General features: G+C 50.8%; 1 protein-coding gene across 1 annotated transcript in view; it reads left to right on the top strand.

Annotated features, from left to right (window-relative positions):
- The first annotated feature begins 1092 nt into the window (after positions 1 to 1092).
- Positions 1093 to 21177, top strand: part of ABHD1 (abhydrolase domain containing 1) — a 71983-nt gene continuing 51898 nt past the window's right edge. The window contains exon 1 of the mRNA XM_069233607.1: positions 1093 to 1524. Within this exon, the coding sequence (XP_069089708.1) occupies positions 1405 to 1524 (120 nt within the window). The 5' untranslated portion in view covers positions 1093 to 1404. The remainder of the gene's footprint in view (positions 1525 to 21177) is intronic.

Genomic DNA, 21177 nt, shown 5'->3' with positions numbered 1-21177 from the left:
GCTGGCCAGTGCATCTGTTACTGCGTGTCACTATGCCAGGCCTCTGCACAGCCCTCTTCAGAGTGGTGCTTGGGTAACCTTGCTGCCATACTTGTTTACATTCTAGGCATCCCTTGGTGTACAGTATTGTAATATTTATATAGTGCTTTATGCTCTTGATGGGGTTGCCAAGCGCTGCATTTTGGACTGGAACCCCGTGTATCCTGTCTAGAGTACATGGTTGAGTTGGCGCTGGTTGTAGCATGACCTGTGCGGAAGGAGGCGGATGATGTGCTTGAAGTTTGGAGACAGATATGCACTAAACATGCGCTGCAGCGTCACTCCGCCTAAATGCTTCGTCCAGTGTAGAGAAAAAAATACTTCTCTGGACCCAGACTGCGTGGCTAACAATCACCACCAGAAGTTATTCCAGAAAGTTCTGTTCTTTAATGATGTCACCTGAGGGTTTGAGACGTGTTGTGGCATCATTGACAGAAATGGCCCGTTTGCATGAGACGGAGAGGATGTGGCGTAACAGGGTTACCGACTTTGGCAGGGGGGAGGCAGGTACAGGTCTCAGCATGCTGTGATTCTGGGCGAATCACCAACTCCCCCCCATGCTTAGGAAGAATGAATGTGTGCTTGTGTTATGTCACTGGTACTCATGCAAAGCGCCCCAACACCGTCAGGTCGAGTTCGCGCTTTTTTATAAAAACTGCCAAAAAACGTGTAAGCTCTTAAACACATGCACACTGCAAATATTGACTTTTTTCATTGCTAAGACCTGGTCCCATATTGCCCTTGTGTTGAGAGTGGTAATACTGTCTTGAGTTTCTACCTCTAATTTAACCTAAAATATAACACTATTCCTTTCATCCCAGAGTTCCCAAGTTCAAAGCCAGAGCAATTCAAACAGTCTCAGACAGCGTTTTCATTCTGAGATTTGTAGCCCTGATTTGATATAATAATGAAAACAGGACCACAAGTCCCAGAATGCCAAGCTACACCCCGGACAGGATGAGCCCCTCACGGCTGTACCTCGGAAGCGTGAAAGCTCTGCTCATCCTGGGAGGTGCATTGCTGCTGCAGGGAGTGTTTTCAGAGTGGGAGGGCGTGTCCTGCTGAGCCACCAGCAGCCGGGCAGTGCCACAGGCAGACTCTGCCCCTCACAAGCATGGGCGCTAGCATGGGCATAGGTGCCTGCTAGAGTGCCTGCCTCTGCCCATCCGCCCCTTTATCTCTCGCCCTTAATCACAGACAGACGGGTCCATCGAAGGTTGTGTTGTGACGCAATTTATGTGTGCTTCCGGTTAAACACCCACTCTCACGGCTGGCATTTGCTGCAGGCACGTCAGGCAGCTGCTGTGGGCAGACACCGGTGCCGGCTGGAGTGTCACTGCCCGCTGGTGGCGCTGAGGACGAAGGATGCTCGGGTACTCGCAGATACTGCACGATGCCCTGCTGCCCAACTGGGGCAGGCCCTTCCCCCTGATACTGGGCGTCAGCACTGCCTACCTGTGCTACTACTGGACGTGCGTCCCTAAGGTGGGTGAGCGAGTGCCAGGCTCAGCTGCTTCCTAGGGTGGGTGAGAGTGTGCTCGGCTCAGCTGCTCCCTGGGGTGGGTGAGTGCGCCAGGCTCCGCTGCTTCCTGGGGCGGGTGAGAGTGTGCCAGGCTCAGCTGCTTCCTGGGGTGGGTGAGAGTGTGCCGGGCTCAGCTGCTTCCTGGGATGGGTGAGTGTGCCGGGCTCAGCTGCTTCCTGGGATGGGTGAGAGTGTGCCAGGCTCAGCTGCCCCCTGGGGTGGGTGAGAGTGCGCCAGGCTCAGCTGCCTCCTGGGGTGGGTGAGAGTGCCTTACTCAGCTGCCCCTTGGGGCGGGTGAGAGTGTGCCGGGCTCAGCTGCTTCCTGGGGCGGGTGAGAGTGTGCCCGGCTCAGCTGCTCCCTGGGGTGGGTGAGAGTGCCTTACTCAGCTGCCCCCTGGTGCGGGTGAGAGTGTGCCGGGCTCAGCTGCTCCCTGGGGTGGGTGAGAGTGTGCCTTACTCAGCTGCTTCCTGGGGTGGGTGAGAGTGTGCCTTACTCAGCTGCTTCCTGGGGTGGGTGAGAGTGCGCCAGGCTCAGCTGCCCCCTGGGGTGGGTGAGAGTGTGCCCGGCTCCGCTGCTTCCTGGGGCGGGTGAGAGTGCGCCAGGCTCAGCTGCCCCCTGGGATGGGTGAGAGTGTGCCCGGCTCCGCTGCTTCCTGGGGCGGGTGAGAGTGTGCCCGGCTCCGCTGCTTCCTGGGGCGGGTGAGAGTGTGCCAGGCTCAGCTGCTTCCTGGGGTGGGTGAGAGTGTGCTCGGCTCAGCTGCTCCCTGGGGTGGGTGAGTGCGCCAGGCTCAGCTGCTTCCTGGGGCGGGTGAGAGTGTGCCAGGCTCCGCTGCTCCCTGGGGTGGGTGAGAGTGTGCCCGGCTCAGCTGCTCCCTGGGGTGGGTGAGAGTGTGCCCGGCTCAGCTGCTTCCTGGGGCGGGTGAGAGTGCGCCAGGCTCAGCTGCCCCCTGGGATGGGTGAGAGTGTGCCCGGCTCCGCTGCTTCCTGGGGTGGGTGAGAGTGTGCCAGGCTCAGCTGCCCCCTGGGGTGGGTGAGAGTGTGCCCGGCTCCGCTGCTTCCTGGGGCGGGTGAGAGTGTGCCAGGCTCAGCTGCCCCCTGGGGTGGGTGAGAGTGTGCCCGGCTCCGCTGCTTCCTGGGGCGGGTGAGAGTGTGCCCGGCTCCGCTGCTCCCTGGGGTGGGTGAGAGTGTGCCCGGCTCCGCTGCTTCCTGGGGCGGGTGAGAGTGTGCCCGGCTCCGCTGCTTCCTGGGGTGGGTGAGAGTGTGCCAGGCTCAGCTGCCCCCTGGGGTGGGTGAGAGTGTGCCCGGCTCCGCTGCTTCCTGGGGTGGGTGAGAGTGTGCCCGGCTCAGCTGCTCCCTGGGGTGGGTGAGAGTGTGCCCGGCTCAGCTGCTTCCTGGGGTGGGTGAGAGTGCGCCAGGCTCAGCTGCCCCCTGGGGTGGGTGAGAGTGTGCCCGGCTCCGCTGCTTCCTGGGGCGGGTGAGAGTGTGCCAGGCTCAGCTGCCCCCTGGGGTGGGTGAGAGTGTGCCCGGCTCAGCTGCTCCCTGGGGCGGGTGAGAGTGTGCCCGGCTCAGCTGCTCCCTGGGGTGGGTGAGAGTGTGCCCGGCTCAGCTGCTTCCTGGGGTGGGTGAGAGTGCGCCAGGCTCAGCTGCCCCCTGGGGTGGGTGAGAGTGTGCCCGGCTCCGCTGCTTCCTGGGGCGGGTGAGAGTGTGCCAGGCTCAGCTGCCCCCTGGGGTGGGTGAGAGTGTGCCCGGCTCAGCTGCTCCCTGGGGCGGGTGAGAGTGTGCCAGGCTCAGCTGCTTCCTGGGGTGGGTGAGAGTGTGCCAGGCTCAGCTGCTCCCTGGGGTGGGTGAGAGTGTGCCCGGCTCCGCTGCTTCCTGGGGCGGGTGAGAGTGTGCCCGGCTCCGCTGCTTCCTGGGGCGGGTGAGAGTGTGCCAGGCTCAGCTGCCCCCTGGGGCGGGTGAGAGTGTGCCCGGCTCCGCTGCTTCCTGGGGCGGGTGAGAGTGTGCCTTACTCAGCTGCCCCCTGGGGTGGGTGAGAGTGTGCCTTACTCAGCTGCCCCCTGGGGTGGGTGAGAGTGTGCCTTACTCAGCTGCCCCCTGGGGTGGGTGAGAGTGTGCCCGGCTCCGCTGCTTCCTGGGGTGGGTGAGAGTGTGCCCGGCTCAGCTGCTTCCTGGGGTAGGTGAGAGTGTGCCCGGCTCAGCTGCTTCCTGGTGTAGGTGAGAGTGTGCCCGGCTCAGCTGCTTCCTGGAGAAGGTGAGAGTGTGCCTGGCTCAGCTGCTTCCTGGGGTGGGTGAGAGTGTGCCCGGCTCCGCTGCTTCCTGGGGCGGGTGAGAGTGTGCCGGGCTCAGCTGCTCCCTGGGGTGGGTGAGAGTGCCTTACTCAGGTGCCCCCTGGGGTGGGTGAGAGTGCCTTACTCAGCTGCCCCCTGGGGTGGGTGAGAGTGCCTTACTCAGCTGCCCCCTGGGGTGGGTGAGAGTGCCTTACTCAGCTGCCCCCTGGGGTGGGTGAGTGTGCCTTACTCAGCTGCCCCCTGGGGTGGGTGAGTGTGCCTTACTCAGCTGCCCCCTGGGGTGGGTGAGTGTGCCTTACTCAGCTGCCCCCTGGGGTGGGTGAGTGTGCCCGGCTCAGCTGCTTCCTGGGGTAGGTGAGAGTGTGCCTGGCTCAGCTGTTTGCTGCTCCCTGGGGTAGGTGAGAGTGTGCCTGGCTCAGCTGCTTCCTGGGGTGGGTGAGAGTGTGCCTGGCTCAGCTGCTTCCCGGGGTGGGTGAGAGTGTGCCCGGCTCAGCTGCTTCCTGGGGTAGGTGAGAGAGTGCCCGGTCCGCTGCTCCGTGGGGTGGGTGAGAGTGTGCCTGGCTCAGCAGTTTCCTGCTCCCCTGGGTGGGTGAGAGTGTGCCCAGCTCAGCTGCCCCCTGGGGTAGGTGAAAGTGTGCCTGCCTCCACTGCTCCCTGGGGCGGGTGAGAGTGTGCCTGCCTCCACTGCTCCCTTGGGCGGGTGAGAGTGTGCTTGGCTCAGCTGCTTCCTGGGGCGGGTGAGAGTGTGCTTGGCTCAGCTGCTTCCTGGGGCGGGTGAGAGTGTGCTTGGCTCAGCTGCTCCCTGGGGCGGGTGAGAGTGTGCTTGGCTCAGCTGCTCCCTGGGGCGGGTGAGAGTGTGCTTGGCTCAGCTGCTCCCTGGGGCGGGTGAGAGTGTGCTTGGCTCAGCTGCTCCCTGGGGCGGGTGAGAGTGTGCTTGGCTCAGCTGCTTCCTGGGGCGGGTGAGAGTGTGCCCGGCTCAGCTTCTACCTAGGGCGGGTGAGTGTGTGCCCGGCTCAGCTTCTACCTAGGGCGGGTGAGTGTGTGCTTGGCTCAGCTGCTCCCTGGGGCGGGTTAGAGTGTGCTTGGCTCAGCTGCTCCCTGGGCGGGTTAGAGTGTGCTTGGCTCAGCTGCTTCCTGGGGCGGGTGAGAGTGTGCTTGGCTCAGCTGCTTCCTGCTCCCTGGGGTGGGCGTCGGTGTGTCTATCTCAGGTGTTCTGTTCCCTGCCAGGGGTTGTGTGTTTATGGGCAGCTGTCGGGACACATCTGCTCTCTCCCTGGTGAGGAAACACAAGTGTAACCCGTCTCCTACGGTGGAAAGAAAGCCAAACAGGGTGAGCTCGCTGTCAGCAGGAGTACAGAACAGTGTGCACCGGATGCCTACTCTCAGCTGAAGAGAGTTTATGTACAGTGGCAGGTGGCGGCAGCATGCCATATTTTTAATGATGAGTAGCTAGGCAGGCCTTGTTTACCTGGTCAGGGATAGAAGTACAGTGCTTACAGGCCCGCTTGTGTAAATTTACATCTGTGTCATGACCACACCGTGTCCTGACATCACTGTGTGCATGTATGTGAACAGTAGCAGGGCTCCATGTTGTTTGTGAGTGTGTATGTACGCTGTTACTAGTGGGATCCATTTTGGATTGCTCCTGGTCTGACATGGCTTCCCCTGGGCAGTGTAAGTGTATTCTGCAAGAAGAGGGTGTAACTTGAGACACAGAAGCGTAGATGGATGGAGGCAGAACTGCCTTTATAACTTGTATGTGATCTTTTAGTAAATGATTGTTGATTAGTCCTTCCTGAGCGCTGCTATTTAGTTAATGGAGTAATGGAGATGAGTCTGTAGAGACCATTGCTATTCTAAGAGAGGTTGGTTCTTTGCTTTCCTTTGAGTGGCGCATCCTGGAAGGCTGACGGGAGCTTGATGCCGAGCTCCTCACTTGTGTTTATGTTCTGCCTGGAGCCAGCATCATCTTTACCTGCTGCGAGCAGGCATCAGCTTGCATCACAAGGCGGTCTGCGTTGCAGATGAAAAATGGACTATGAAAAGAAACTAAGCCAGGCCTGTTTCACATCCTCTTAATCACCATTAACTTGTGGGTCCCAAACTTCCCACTCTGTTCCCGTTCAAGCTGCTTCCCTGCCCTGGGGAAGAGCTGCTGTGTCCCAGGACTGGAATCGCTGATAGCCACTCTCCCATAGGTGAGGGGACACCGACTGGTGTCTGTAAGCCGTGCTGGAAGAAACTGTAGGTCTGCCAGTGACCCTGGAAGCTGTCTGCCTGTTGGGAGGAGTGTGCCTTGTCCTGCCGGTGCCAGCTCACCCATGGAGAAGAACCTGGCTGCCAAGCCTAGTAAGAGTGGCCCAAAGAGAACAGATAAATAATGGGAGAGTCCCAGGAAGATCTGTGAAGTGCCCAGGGTCATCCTGTCTGACTGCCAGTCAACTCAAAACTGAAGAGAGGGCCTGGCCAACTTACTAATGGTAATTGCACAGTAAACGCTCCCTGATTTGGAGAAAGATGTAGGTGTCACGTACGCACTCTTCCTTTGTTGCAGTTCAGTGATTACACTAGCACCAAGGACCAAAAAGGGAAGATCCCTCCACCCCAACATCTGATGCACACTGCTGGAGGTGTTGTCATGGAGCAGCTTTTGTGCTAGCCTACTGACTATCTAGAGCTGGAGGAGGGGTTTCCCGGCGAGCGCTGGTGCACATGACAGCTGAACCAGGACCCATCCACTGGTATACCCACACTTTGTGATCCTGAGTGCACATTGTAGGAAGCTGGCTTTTTGGACCAAAAAGAGGTACACTCTGCAAAGATCCAGGGAAACCCCAAAGGTATCACAGAGGCACAAATGACATCACAAATGCTCTCTTTTGTGGTAGTGTGAGCAAGCAATAAGGCATATCATCGGGTAGTGCTAAGCATGTAATGCGCACACATTGGCAGAAAGTGAGACAGTCACTCAATAAAGAAATCCAACACCAATTTATAAAAAGAACACATACTACAGCCATATTGTATTGTATTGTATTGTAATAGTATTTATATAGTGCTTACTAACCCTGACGAGGCGTTGAAGCGCTTTTCAATGAGTAGCACGTTACTCTGGAACCCAACAAGAATTAGTGATGGATTAGTATCTGGAAATAATGAGTACAGTTTTAGTATTATTATGAGTTAATTTGAGACGCGGATATGAGAGTTTGTTAGTTAGATTGACTGGAGTAATGGAGGGGTGGAGGAGGAAAGAAATCCAGAAGTGTTAATTGGGAGTATATCCTTCATTTACTCAACCCAAAGGCTTGGGATGAGTAAAGGGGGATGGAGGAGGGAAGAATATGTGGAAGGGTTATGGCGAGCATAGTAGCAGGGTGAGATAAATGAGGGAGAATTTAGTAGGGTTGTGTGGGAGGTCATGGTAGTAGAGTGAGGTTTGGTGAGTTAGATGTGGAAGCGGAGGGAAGAGCTTAGGCAGAGTTATTTAGGAGATGAAAGTAGTAGAAAGGATTTGGGATGAGTGAGAGTGGGAATGGAGGATAGTTTGGTAGAGACATGACATATGATGATAGGTATATAAGTGTGATAAGATGAGAGCAGGAATTCATAGATATCTAGTATAACAACCCACCCAGGAGCCATGCATAAACCCGGTCAGACGTGACGAGAAGGCTTTGTTTGGAGCCTTTTGCTTTTAAGCATTAGGAAGCACATTTTTTAAATTTCATCTTTAAAAATTCATATCTGCGGTTCCAAAAAATTGGATTCTTGTTGTTTTTGTGTGATTTTAAAGATAAAAATATTTTCTATTTTTCTAAATTGGTGTTGGATTTTTATTGTGTGTCCTGTCTTTATTGACTGTTTTGTAAATATTAAGTGCTTTACAAACCTGTCTCCTAAGTTAAGGTTGACTGATCGGGAGCCAAGCTACCAAGACTTGAGCAAGGATTAAGTTATTGAGACCTTGACTGGGCCTTATGTGTGAGTGCAGCTATATTACTAGCTGTAGGTACCTACCTGCACCTGCTAATAGTCCACCATCCAACACCCAAATCGTAAGAAGGCCTTCACTTACCCAACATCTATATGTATATACCACATGCCTCACCTTCTGTGGTCCAAATAGCTCTGGATTGTTATTGACATGTCGAAGAGCTGCCAGGGCATGCTCGTGGTCCTGGAACTCCACAAATGCGTAGCCCAAGGACTGACCTTTGGAATTCCCAGCAACACCTTTAAGGTTACGCATCACCCGACACTCCTTAAGCCGCACAGTTGAGTGCAGTGGTGCAGTTCAGCGTCAGGTGCCCAGTGTAAGTCTTTGGGTATTGGTCCAGTCACAATAATGCTGCAGGGGTGGACTGAGATTCCAGGCCAGGTGAACCACCCAGGGGGTTCAGTTCTTGCAAAGCTGTGGGACGTAGGGACACTAGTGATTCTGTTCTTCTCGGTCCGGGGCGTCCGGGTGCATGGGTGGTTTGGACCGTTGGGTTTACTGTCCCCGGTGGTGGTTGCGGTGCAGGGTGGCCCACAGAAACAGGCTGCAGGCGTGGACTGGGAGTCCAGGCCAGCTGAAACAACAAGTGGGCTCAAGTCTCATAAGCCTGAGGGACCCCAGTGGTCCTCTTCGCTCACTCTTGGGCATCCTGGTGCAGAGGTGCAGTGGACCGTTGGGACTCCATCACTGGATGCGGTTGCGGTGAAGGGGGGGGGGCCCACAGAAACAGGCTGCAGATGTTGCTAGGAAATCCACAATGGGCAAACTCAAGGTAGACTTCGTCTCTGGAAGTCCTGGGGATGACGTTGGCATTGTTGGCCCACTTCAGATCGGCCTAAGCAGCTTCGGTGAGGTGGGGTGCCTGGCATCAGGTTTTTGGCAGTCCTGGTCCTCACAGATCTCTCTTGGGTTGCCTGCAGATGTAGGGAAGCTGCTCCTCTGCTCCAAGGGAGTTCTTGGCAATTTGCGAAGCCCTGTCAGTTCCTCTGGTTTCTTGGCGGCTGCAGCAGCAGGGCAGGTCATTACTCCCTGAGGGTCGGGTGCAGCGTGCAGGCTGGCAGTGTTGGCGCCAAGTCCGTTGAGCTCCTCGGTTCGCGGGTACAGCAGGCTTCTTGTCCATTCTTTCTTTTGTGTCCAGCACAGATATGTTTTCCTGGTATGAGAGGCTGTAGGAGGCTGGACTGGCTTGTAGTGAGTACCAAGGGGTACTTGCACCTTGCACCAGGCCCAGTTATCCCTTATTAGTGTATATGGTGTCTAGCAGCTTAGGCTGATAGATAATGGTAGCTTAGCAGAGCAGCTTAGGCTGAACTAGGAGACGAGTGAAGCTCCTACAGTACCACCTAGTGTCATATGCACAATATCATAAGAAAACACAATACACAGTTATACTAAAAATAAAGGTACTTTATTTTTATGACAATATGCTAAAGTATCTCAGAGTGTACCCTCAGTGAGAGGATAGGAAATATACACAAGATATATATACACAATAGCAAAAATATGCAGTATAGTCTTAGAAAACAGTGCAAACAATGTATAGTTACAATAGGATGCAATGGGGACACATAGGGATAGGGGCAACACAAACCATATACTCCAAAAGTGGAATGCGAACCACGAATGGACCCCAAACCTATGTGACCTTGTAGAGGGTCGCTGGGACTATTAGAAAATAGTGAGAGTTAGAAAAATAACCCTCCCCAAGACCCTGAAAAGTGAGTGCAAAGTGCACTAAAGTTCCCCTAAGGACAAAGAAGTCGTGTTAGAGGAATAATGCAGGAAAGACACAAACCAACAATGCAACAACGATGGATTTCCAATCTAGGGTACCTGTGGAACAAGGGGACCAAGTCCAAAAGTCACAAGCAAGTCGGAGATGGGCAGATGCCCAGGAAATGCCAGCTGTGGGTGCAAAGAAGCTTCTACTGGACAGAAGAAGCTGAGGTTTCTGCAGGAACGAAAAGGGCTAGAGACTTCCCCTTTGGTGGACGGATCCCTCTCGCCGTGGAGAGTCGTGCAGAAGTGTTTTCCCGCCGAAAAAGAACGCCAACAAGCCTTGCTAGCTGCAAATCGTGCGGTTAGCGTTTTTGGACGCTGCTAGGGACCAGGAGGTCGCAAATTGGACCAGGAGGTAGAGGGGACGTCGAGCAAGACAAGGAGCCCTCTTAGCAGCAGGTAGCACCCGGAGAAGTGCCAGAAACAGGCACTACGAGGATGCGTGAAACGGTGCTCACCCGAAGTTACACAAAGGAGTCCCACGTCGCAGGAGACCAACTTAGAAAGTCATGCAATGTAGGTTAGAGTGCCGTGGACCCAAGCTTGGCTGTGCACAAAGGATTTCCGCCGGAAGTGCACAGGGGCCGGAGTAGCTGCAAAAGTCGCGGTTCCCAGCAATGCAGTCTAGCGAGGTGAGGCAAGGACTTACCTCCACCAAACTTGGACTGAAGAGTCACTGGACTGTGGGGGTCACTTGGACAGAGTTGCTGGATTCGAGGGACCTCGCTCGTCGTGCTGAGAGGAGACCCAAGGGACCGGTAATGCAGCTTTTGGTGCCTGCGGTTGCAGGGGGAAGATTCCGTCGACCCACGGGAGATTTCTTCGGAGCTTCTAGTGCAGAGAGGAGGCAGACTACCCCCACAGCATGCACCACCAGGAAAACAGTCGAGAAGGCGGCAGGATCAGCGTTACAGAGTTGCAGTAGTCGTCTTTGCTACTATGTTGCAGGTTTGCAGGCTTCCAGCGCGGTCAGCAGTCGATTCCTTGGCAGAAGGTGAAGAGAGAGATGCAGAGGAACTCGGATGAGCTCTTGCATTCGTTATCTAAAGTTTCCACAGAGACCCTAAATAGCCAGAAAAGAGGGTTTGGCTACTTAGGAGAGAGGATAGGCTAGCAACACCTGAAGGAGCCTATCAGAAGGAGTCTCTGACGTCACCTGGTGGCACTGGCCACTCAGAGCAGTCCAGTGTGCCAGCAGCACCTCTGTTTCCAAGATGGCAGAGGTCTGGAGCACACTGGAGGAGCTCTGGACACCTCCCAGGGGAGGTGCAGGTCAGGGGAGTGGTCACTCCCCTTTCCTTTGTCCAGTTTCGCGCCAGAGCAGGGCTAAGGGGTCCCTGAACCGGTGTAGACTGGCTTATGCAGAAATGGGCACCAAAAGTGCCCATGAAAGCATTTCAGGAGGCTGGGGGAGGCTACTCCTCCCCTGCCTTCACACCATTTTCCAAAGGGAGAGGGTGTAACACCCTCTCTCAGAGGAAGTCCTTTGTTCTGCCATCCTGGGACAAGCCTGGCTTGACCCCAGGGGGGCAGAAACCTGTCTGAGGGGTTGGCAGCAGCTGCAGTGAAACCCCAGGAAAGGCAGTTTGGCAGTACCAGGGTCTGTGCTACAGACCACTGGGATCATGGGATTGTGCCAACTATGCCAGGATGGCATAGAGGGGGCAATTCCATGATCATAGACATGTTACATGGCCATATTCGGAGTTACCATTGTGAAGCTACATATAGGTAGTGACCTATATGTAGTGCACGCGTTTAATGGTGTCCCCGCACTCACAAAGTCCGGGGAATTGGCCCTGAACAATGTGGGGGCACCTTGGCTAGTTCCAGGGTGCCCTCACACTAAGTAACTTTGCACCTAACCTTTACCAGGTAAAGGTTAGACATATAGGTGACTTATAAGTTACTTAAGTGCAGTGTAAAATGGCTGTGAAATAACGTGGACGTTATTTCACTCAGGCTGCAGTGGCAGGCCTGTGTAAGAATTGTCAGAGCTCCCTATGGGTGGCAAAAGAAATGCTGCAGCCCATAGGGATCTCCTGGAACCCCAATACCCTGGGTACCTCAGTACCATATACTAGGGAATTATAAGGGTGTTCCAGTAAGCCAATGTAAATTGGTAAAATTGGTCACTAGCCTGTTAGTGACAATTTGGAAAGAAATGAGAGAGCATAACCACTGAGGTTCTGGTTAGCAGAGCCTCAGTGAGACAGTTAGGCACCACACAGGGAACACATACATGTAGGCCACAAACTTATGAGCACTGGGGTCCTGACTAGCAGGGTCCCAGTGACACATAACAAACATACTGAAAACATAGGGTTTTCACTATGAGCATTGGGCCCTGGCTAGCAGGATCCCAGTGAGACAGTGAAAACACCGTGACATACACTCACAAACAGGCCAAAAGTGGGGGTAACAAGGCTAGAAAGAGGCTACTTTCTCACAGAGGGTCCCCTAAATACTCAATTTAGGGGGCGTTAAGGGGAGTGAAGGGTAGTAGGTGATTGGCTACTTACCCTTGGGGTCACTATGCCGCATAGATGACTACTTCCTTTGGGGAGTGGGCATCGCCTTATCCCATAATTCCTAGTTCCACCACACACAGAATGGCTGAATTCCTAGGGTTGTGTTAATTTCAGGCTAGTCAGCCTAGCGGTGTGTTCCGCCTGGAAATGCAACATGCCTCTGGCATAGCTAATTTTCCTGCCTGTCCAGGTGCCAGATGGGGCCTGGGGTTAGGGGTCGGCATCTCTCTCTGAGGAAGACCAGATCTGCACTCCAAAGGCGGTGGGCTTCTCTGAGGCCTCCTGCCTTGGAATGCAGATTTGCAGGTCACCCTGTTAGAAGGGGTGTGATTCACCTCTGTCAGAGCAGGCTTTGTTTCTGACCTCCAGAGAGCAAAGGCTCTCACTGTAGGGGTCAGAATCTCATCTGTTGGTGGCAGGCTGACTAGAACTCAGCAGTGACCACCAGCAGTTGGTAGGTTTTCAGGGGCAACCTCTAAAGTACAGTCTGGATGCATGTATTAATACATCCATCACTGGAATCAGTGAGGGTTCGTTAATATGAGATGTTTGATACCAAACATCCCCAGTTTCAGTGAAGCCATCATGTAGCTGGGGAACCCTTATTGACCAGTGTTCACTGCATGTACTTAAAAGGGCTTCCCTGTTCACTCACTATGTCTAAGAATGAACAAAGACATAGCTAGCAGGGACATGTCTGCTCCTGCAGATGTGACCACATATGTAACATAATGCACCCCGCCTTAGGGCAGTAAGGCCTACTTTAGTGGTGACGTGCAAATATTACATACAGTGTTTAGGGGACATGGCAGACACGCTGTGTGCCTTGTGTTTTCACTTTCAAGGGCACCTTGTGACTCAGCCTGCAATGACAGTCTGCATGAGGTTGGTGCAGGGTCCCTTAGAATGCCACAAGTGATGATGCAGCTCTTAGGGACCCTCTTTAGTACCTAGGCACCAGAGGTACCATTTACTAGGGACTTACAGAGGTGCTAAAGGTCCTGGCAACTTGGGGAGCAAGTGACCAGGGGTCTTGTTTTAGGGAAGGAGCACTGGCATGGGGGACCTGGTCAGCAGGAACCCAGTGCACTTCAGTCAAAGTTACATCAAAAACAATGCAAAACGTGTGTATGGGGTGTACTGCAATCAGAACCCGGCTTCCTACACACATCTGGTAATTCGATATGCCTGAGAGATATTGACAGTGAACCTTGTGCTGACCGAGTGGTGGGCCAATTTAAAGAACATTGGTATCCCAGCACACAAACTGAATATTTGTTTGCTATGTACTGACCTTTGGCTCATAGAACACTAAGAAACTGCTCCGCTGCCACACAGTGAGCCTGCACCTGAGCTTTAAAGGTGAATACTTACCTGTTTTCATTCTGTAAAGGACCCAGCAATGCATCCTTGTAGACATGCATGCTCACATGTACCATATTAAGTTCTGTTGTAGTTTAAATACTTATATTTTACTAAAAAGACAGATATTGGGCTGGACATTACATTATTGTACCTGTTGTATGATTGAGTTATAAGTACCACCATCCCCCCCCACGCCCCCCCCCACCTCCCTGAGACACCTTCAACTTCTCTGCACTGTGATAGTCAAGTGCAGAAAAGATTTAATTGGCCCACTTTGCACAGCCATAATAGGATAGGCTCCAAGACATCAAAAGCAAACTACCTCAACCACCACAGTTGGGGACCCGTACCCTTTTGTCTGCCGTGTGACTCCCCCAGTCTACCCCTTCCTCCACCCAAATGGGGTCTGACAACCCTCAGCACTTCACATCCTGGAATTACTTAAAACAAACCTACAATGTTAATAGAAAAACTTCAAGTGCTAGAATGCAGCATGTACTTGGGTAAAAATCCAGGGCTGTAGGAAGGTGTCATGTATGACATGGGGCCACTTGACAGCTTGTTTGACCCCCCACAGGATGTGGTCTGAAGAATTTCCTTCTTTAATAGAAAATTGGAGTAGAGTATGTGACCATCTCGATGGAGTATTCACCTAAGGAATGCTTTAATTACTTGCAATAATTCTACTCTGAGGTGTTCACACTCTGCAGAAAGTTATCACACTGCCTTTCAAAATAAACAGGTTAAGCTTCTCCCTCGTCCATTTGTACATCTAATAAACCACCCCTACCCAGAACCATCCTGAGTTGAATAAGAAAGCAGCTGAGCAGAAACAAAAGGACTGGGAGGAGGAAACGGAATAAGAGTAATGAGATTGCTGGTAATCCAAGCATTACCTCCATCACTTCCTCGCCTTAGTCCTTAAATCACAGACACCTATCAAAGCAGCAATCACTGGCTTCAGTCATCCAGTAATGCAGCCAGAAAAAAAGGCCAAGTCAAGACATAAAGAAGGAAAGACAAAACCCAGGAGGCCAACACAGCCGCAAGCGCTGACCGCAAAGCAGCTGATGTGCACTAGAAGCTCAAAGGCAGAAGGCACAACCGGTGTGCCCAGAGGAGCTGGGTCACAAAAGAGGGGACACCTTCAGTAACCGCCCCCCCCACACACACCAAGTAAGCTAAGACAACCTCCCGTCTTGGTCCCATCACTCACAGCCAGTAATGTTGGGAAAGAAAATCGGAACTGACCATGAGGCAGTAAAAAAAAAAAAGGGTACTGCAGGGACCAGAAGGGATTTGCCTACTCAGGCAGAGCGGGCACACAGAGGAAAGACCGCCACTGATTTCCCCACTCCAGAGGTTGATGGTTCGTGTACAGGAAACCATCAGAAAGGCCATGCAACTTCCAGTAGCGGAGGCTGCTTGGAGATGTGGTCCTGAAGGTCAGGAGAGTTCCTCTGGGCAAGTTCCTTAGGCTATAATGGAATTGTAATACGTCGGATGGGATATCCGTCACATTTGTGATAAAGTAACCCACTCTGCCAAACTCTAGATTAGGCCCTGAGTTAGGTAACAAAGGCAAACCAAAGGTGAGGTCAGAAACACAGACCACAGTTACCCCAGAGGCAGCAGAACAGGGCCTAACCTACAGGAGGGGAAGATCCAGCCACGTGTATCAGGAACAAAAGGGGAACCATCCCAAGACGTGGTTCTTTATAGGCACACCTAGAAGGGGAGTTTAAGCTTTTTACTTTTAGATAGAGAGAAGGTTGCCTGTTTCATCACCTCATGTTGTAAGGACTGTGAGGAGGAAGTGGTTAGGAGGTGATGCGGTGTGGGCCTGGCTGCTTCCTGTTCCATGCAGTGCAATCAAGAGCAGGAGCTCTACAGTGGCCTCAAGCTCTGCAGAGGAAGAAGCAACACAGTGTGTGTCTTTCAGATGGATTCCAGAGACACATTGTGCGCCTCCATCAAGAGAGGAACAAGGAATCATTACGTTGTGTTCTTTCTCTGCATGACATCTTTAAAGAAGTGTGTACCCTCTTTGCAGTTCTCCCCTGGGAAGGCTTTCCAGTTCACCATTTGCTAATAGTTGTTCAGGACTCAGTTCCAGCATATGCATTTTTGCAAACTGGGTTATGCATGTCCAGCGGAAAAAACAAGTAAAGTTCTCCTGGATAAAAAGATATGTTCCTGGAACTGGTGTACACAGTGCAGATTCCCCTCCACTAAAGGGAATGGAGGTTTAGATCTTGTTAGAGGCTAATATGCTTTTATTTTCTTGGCTACTCAAATAGTAGCAACTCGAGCATGTTATTGTTATAATTCATCTTACTATATTTCAGCTTATAAATGGAAATATTATATTTATATATATATATATATATATATATATATATATATATATATATATATATATATATATATATAGAACATCCGTTTATGCTTGACAGCACATGGCATCATTCTATGGGTAGAACATCTCCGCACTGATGGAAGTTTATCATACTAAATGAGCATAGGCAGCGTTGAGTTTACAACATAATTGTACATGTTCCACTTACTCACAGCCACATGTACCTGGTCACCAAATGGGCTTCGGTCTGACTATGATCATGGTCGCCAGTTTCACTATCCTCCTGGGATTGCAGTGGTTACTAAAGTGGCAACCAAATGGCCTTGCTATAGGTGCCATTAGTGTACTAAATGTATATGCAGCACTGTCACAATGTATTCGTCTTGTACCAATTCCTGTACTTTAGGGAGCCGACTTCTGCCCCGTCTCATCGCCACCAACGTTTTGCCAACAGTAGGGCCAGTGCCGTATATTCTCGTACCAATGCTGTCAGCAGGGAGGGATCGAGGTTGTATTGTGTCGTGTTCCATATTTCGGAGAAGATATTCCCCTCCATAGCTTTGAATTCCTGGACACCTGACAGCCCAAGGGCATAAGGTCTTCTGCATGTCATGATTAGATCTTTGACATTTTGCATCAACGATCAGAACACAGGCCTGAAATCTATCCTGGGTATAGAAATACATTTTGAATACATTTAAACTGTCTGTGTCTGGTATTAAGTGAGCCACTCTTAATTAATGAACAGAATATATATGTCTTTCAGCATGAGAGTGTAGCCCGGATCCTGTTCCCAATGTTGCTAACACTTGTTGATCTCATGCCCTTTACATGAGTGTATGTCGTTGAAACTCTGTGTTCAAATTCTTTATTTTTATTAGATGTGTCAATAATAAGAATGAATTCTGTTCTCTGGGATAATCCAGGAGGGCATCCTTAAATATGTGGCTTATCCTATAGGATATGATGTAATGCTGTCTGAGTGGGATTATCACACTTAATTTGATCTATCTTAAAAATATGATCTAGGAGTATGTCCCCCATGATCGTTCCAGTTGTGATCCCTACCTCAGCATTTCAGGCAGCCACAAACACCACCTCTTCTGCATCCCTGCCGTATAAACCAATTTAATCTGACCAGGGCTTGCCAGCCAGGTCTATACATATATGGCCCACTGAACTGGTTGGATATGGCTGTGTAGCTTACAGATTGGGTTGAACTAGACAGTTTCAGGAGACACCGCTGCAATGCTTTCCATTCCACTACAAGGTGTGGTAACTGCGGGGGGCTGTGCTTTATAATAGTACAATTCCAAATTTCAGGGAGTCACTCCTCCTTGCTCGTATGGGAGAGTCAGTGTGGTCCATTTAATGCTAGGTTGTTTGCCTAGCCAAGTCAACCATATCAAACTTTGAAGGGTACAGGAGAATGTTTGGGGGGGGGGGCACAATCAGAATATTAAGAAATAAGTACAGCATTCTTGGAAGCACCACCATTTTCATTATAGATATTCTACCTGCCAAATATAATGGGAACTTAATCCATCCCCCAGTAAGGCTGTTAACTTGTCTATAACCACACTTTAATTGGAACGGAATACTTCTGTATGGTCTCTGCACCAGGGAACCTAAATAGCATACTGATTATTCCGTCCATTGGAGTGGGAATTCCATTGCCCATTGTTTCTAGGATTCAGTTAATCAGAAAATGTGGGACTTGCTCCCACTTATTTTTAATCCTGAGATTCCACCAAAGCTGAGGCTTTCTTGGATAACAGGTGAAAGATTAGCAGCTGGATCTCTGACATAGAGGAGTAAGTCGTCAGCATAAGCCAATAAGCCTCGCCAATTGCCATAAAATGTTAACCCCCATCCCACATGTTCTCCCTGACTACACAAGTCAGCGCTTTGGCCGCCAAGGCATATAGAAGCGGCGAGAGCAGACATCCCTGCCACATTCCTTTTTTAATGTGAATGACATCAGGCATAGATCCGTGCAAAGTTATTTCACCACTTTAAGAAATAAGCTCCCTACACCAATTTTCACAAGTACCTCTAACATATATGGCCTCATTATGACCCTGGCGGCCGGCGGTAAGCTGGCAGTAACACTGCCAACAGGCTGGCGGTGTTACGCCAGCTTTTATGACCGTTGCGCAATAGCCATGGCCATACCGCCGGCCCCTCCACTATACCGCCAGGCTTCCACTTGGCGGTCATAATCCCCAGGGCAGCGGTGCAAGCACCGCTGCCCTGGGGGATTATGAGTCCCCGACCGCCAGCCTGGCCACGGCGGTAAACACCGCCATGGAAAGGCTGGCGATAAGGGGGACTCTGGGTGCGCCTGGGGGCCCCTGCACTGCCCATGCGCTTGGCATGGGCAGTGCAGGGGGCCCCAGGCATAGCCCCGTCACGCATTTCACTGCCCGAAGTTTGGGCAGTGAAATGCGCGACGGGTGCTACTGCACCCGCTGCACATCAGCATTGCCGCTGGCTCTATTACGAGCCGGCAGCAATGTTGATGTGACTTTTCCGCTGGGCCAGCGGACGGTAACACTGTTACCGTCCGCTGGCCCAGCGGAAAAGTCGTAATAGGGAGCCAGAAATACCGCCAACACTGGCGGTATTCTGGCGCCCGCAGCCTCAGCGGTCTTTGGAAAAGACCGCCAAGGTTGTAATGAGGGCCATAGTCTCATTCAACAGAATCAAAAGCTTTCTGTGCTTCCAAAAAGACCACAACTGCATTTACACTGGGGTCTACTTGTGAAATAGTGGTTTACAAATTCTTTGCAGCTGATCTACCAGGTGTAAAGCCGGACTGTTCAAGAAGGCTGGACATGGAGGAGGTAATAAGCTTTGCAAGCATGTTTGCAAAACATTGATCTCTGTGTTTAGTAATGAGGAGCAGAGCTCTGTAGGTTTATCTGGTGTTAGAAACGTGACCATCAAGGCTTTTCACAATGTAGGGGTGAAGTCAACCTCTCACAACTGCCTCTTCAAATTGTTTTACAATCTGGGTGGGGCAGGTCTTCCACAACTTCGTTATAGAATTAGTTGTATTACCATGTGTGCTGGTGCATGACTATGTGGAAAATCTTTTATAGTTTTTTTCCCCCCAGCCGTACCATGGTTAATTCCTTAAGGCAGTGGTTCCCAACCTGTGGTCCAGGGACCCCTGGTGGTCCGCGAAGCCTCCTCAGGGGGTCCGCAACTGCTTAGAAAATTAATTAATAGTAATAGATTAGGCCCCCAGCTTTCAATAATGACAGTGGGGGGGGTCCCCGGATTCCAATAAAGATTCTGTGGGGGTCCCCGGGCTCCATTAATGATAAAGTGGGGTCCACAGTAGTCAAAAGGTTGAGAACCACTCCTTAAGGTATTCCGTTATTTCTGTTAATTGGTTTTATGTGGTGAGTAAAGCTCATTAAAAGGGTTTTTAGACTTTTCAGCTGTTGGGGGGGGGATTGTTTATCAATTGAATATTTTCTATTCTAATGCTCATTTAATGCCCCTCGGGCCACGTAGGATGTATAGTTCATGCAAGTTTTCTGCCATGGTGGTCACCCTTGCCACCACAAATTTTCTGAGATTTAATTTCCCTGCCCTCCATTTCATGAAACTCCCCAAGTTTTGTGTAAATCTCATTTAAAGTCTGGCCATCTTCTGATTGCCCTTGGATTTCTTTAAGGGAAGCATTTTCCAGGTCATTTTATTTAAACTGTTTTATCTGTATTTAAGAACTCCAGTAATTCTGGCTATACCTTCACTGCAAATATACACTGTAAATTAGTGTTGCGGCCCACTGGTGCGTCACACGCCTATTTTTTGGTGGGTGCAAAGTCAAAACAATAAGTAAAGATTCCTTTAAATTCTATATTTATCTTGCCACATTTTCTGCCTATTCAAAGACACATGTCAAATGTCAGGCTAAGTCTTCTGACAAATTGCTGCCTATGTTTTTATAACATGGGGTTAGAGAAAAAAAAAATACAGTAAATTATGTGACAATCTTGTTGGGGTACAGAGAGTGTGAAAGGAAAGACTGTAAGATGTCATTTTTTATGACAGAACAAAATGTAAAATACCTGAAATTGAACTGTACACATTCATCATTTCACAAAGCAAATATGAAGCAAATATTTTTGTAATTCTGAAGTGAGATGGAAACAAAGTTTTTAATAAGATCAAAACCAATCGACACACTTTTTCTTAGTGATGCCAATTCCACCAGGAGTGGTGAGTGGTCAGAATAAGTGTGTGCTACACACTGCTTAATTTGGGCAGGTGGGCAGCACTTATTTTCTGCCTCAGATATTTTCTGAGTCCATGAGAGGGAAAACGCACAGATAGGAAAGACGGAGACAGAGCAAACCTGTCTTAAAGGGAGAAGGAAGGAACCAGCCAGAGTGAGAAAAAGGGGCAGGGAGTGTGTGGTAGTGTATTAAACACTAGCAGGTGTGATATTTGGCTTTCCAATTTATAAGTGCACCGGCCGCTGACTTCTGAGCAGAACGTCGGGCACCAGCACTTTTTATTGACGAATTAAGCACTGGTGCTACACGTGTTCAAGAGTGCACCCATGATGGACAGTAGGAAACAGTCTTTTTATTAAACTCTCTGCTACGGTTGATAAATTAAACATTATAACATGCCCAACATCCTATTGGTTTTACCGTTTCCCTGTTGACGAATGAAAGGGCCACACCTATGAAGTTTGTCTCAAAGTAAGCTACTATGTTGCATATCTTATGGCAATTATTCAAGTCCCTTAACTTTCTTGCAGGATAATACGGAGGTCATCTTCTTTTATTTCCAAAACCGATCATCTTTCCAACTTTCTCGATTAATATCATTGGGGGATATCCCATTGTTGTTTGATGATATCTTAGCACTCATGCCATATTTCAATAGTAGGTGTCTGTCAGATGGATTATACAGCTCCCCTTTATCTTGCCTGTGTTATCAGAGTTCACTGGTGCATGCAATCAGTCATGAAGTGCCACTTGTGTAGATGGGAATTCCAACTCTGCTCATCATTAAGCACCAGTCTCCAACAATGTCTTTGTTCAAGTCGTTCCCTGCCCGTAACCTAACAGTGGTGCTGTTCCAATGGGTATTACCAAACAGTATGTAGTTTCTTATCCCGGTAACCTGGGAGATGTGAGATAATGCAGCATACAACTCACATAGCCGAGCTGAGAACGAAGTCCGAACAGCTAGCCAAAGAGACTCTCCAAGGCCACCACCTATAGTGTACCTCCTTCAACAGGAAGGCCGCCGCTTCCTGTCCCTGC

Source organism: Pleurodeles waltl, chromosome 5 (genome assembly GCF_031143425.1).
Source record: "Pleurodeles waltl isolate 20211129_DDA chromosome 5, aPleWal1.hap1.20221129, whole genome shotgun sequence".
Taxonomy (NCBI): Eukaryota; Metazoa; Chordata; class Amphibia; order Caudata; family Salamandridae; genus Pleurodeles; species Pleurodeles waltl.
The sequence above is the reverse complement of the archived record's forward strand: the minus strand, read 5'-3'. Positions and strand labels throughout refer to the sequence as shown.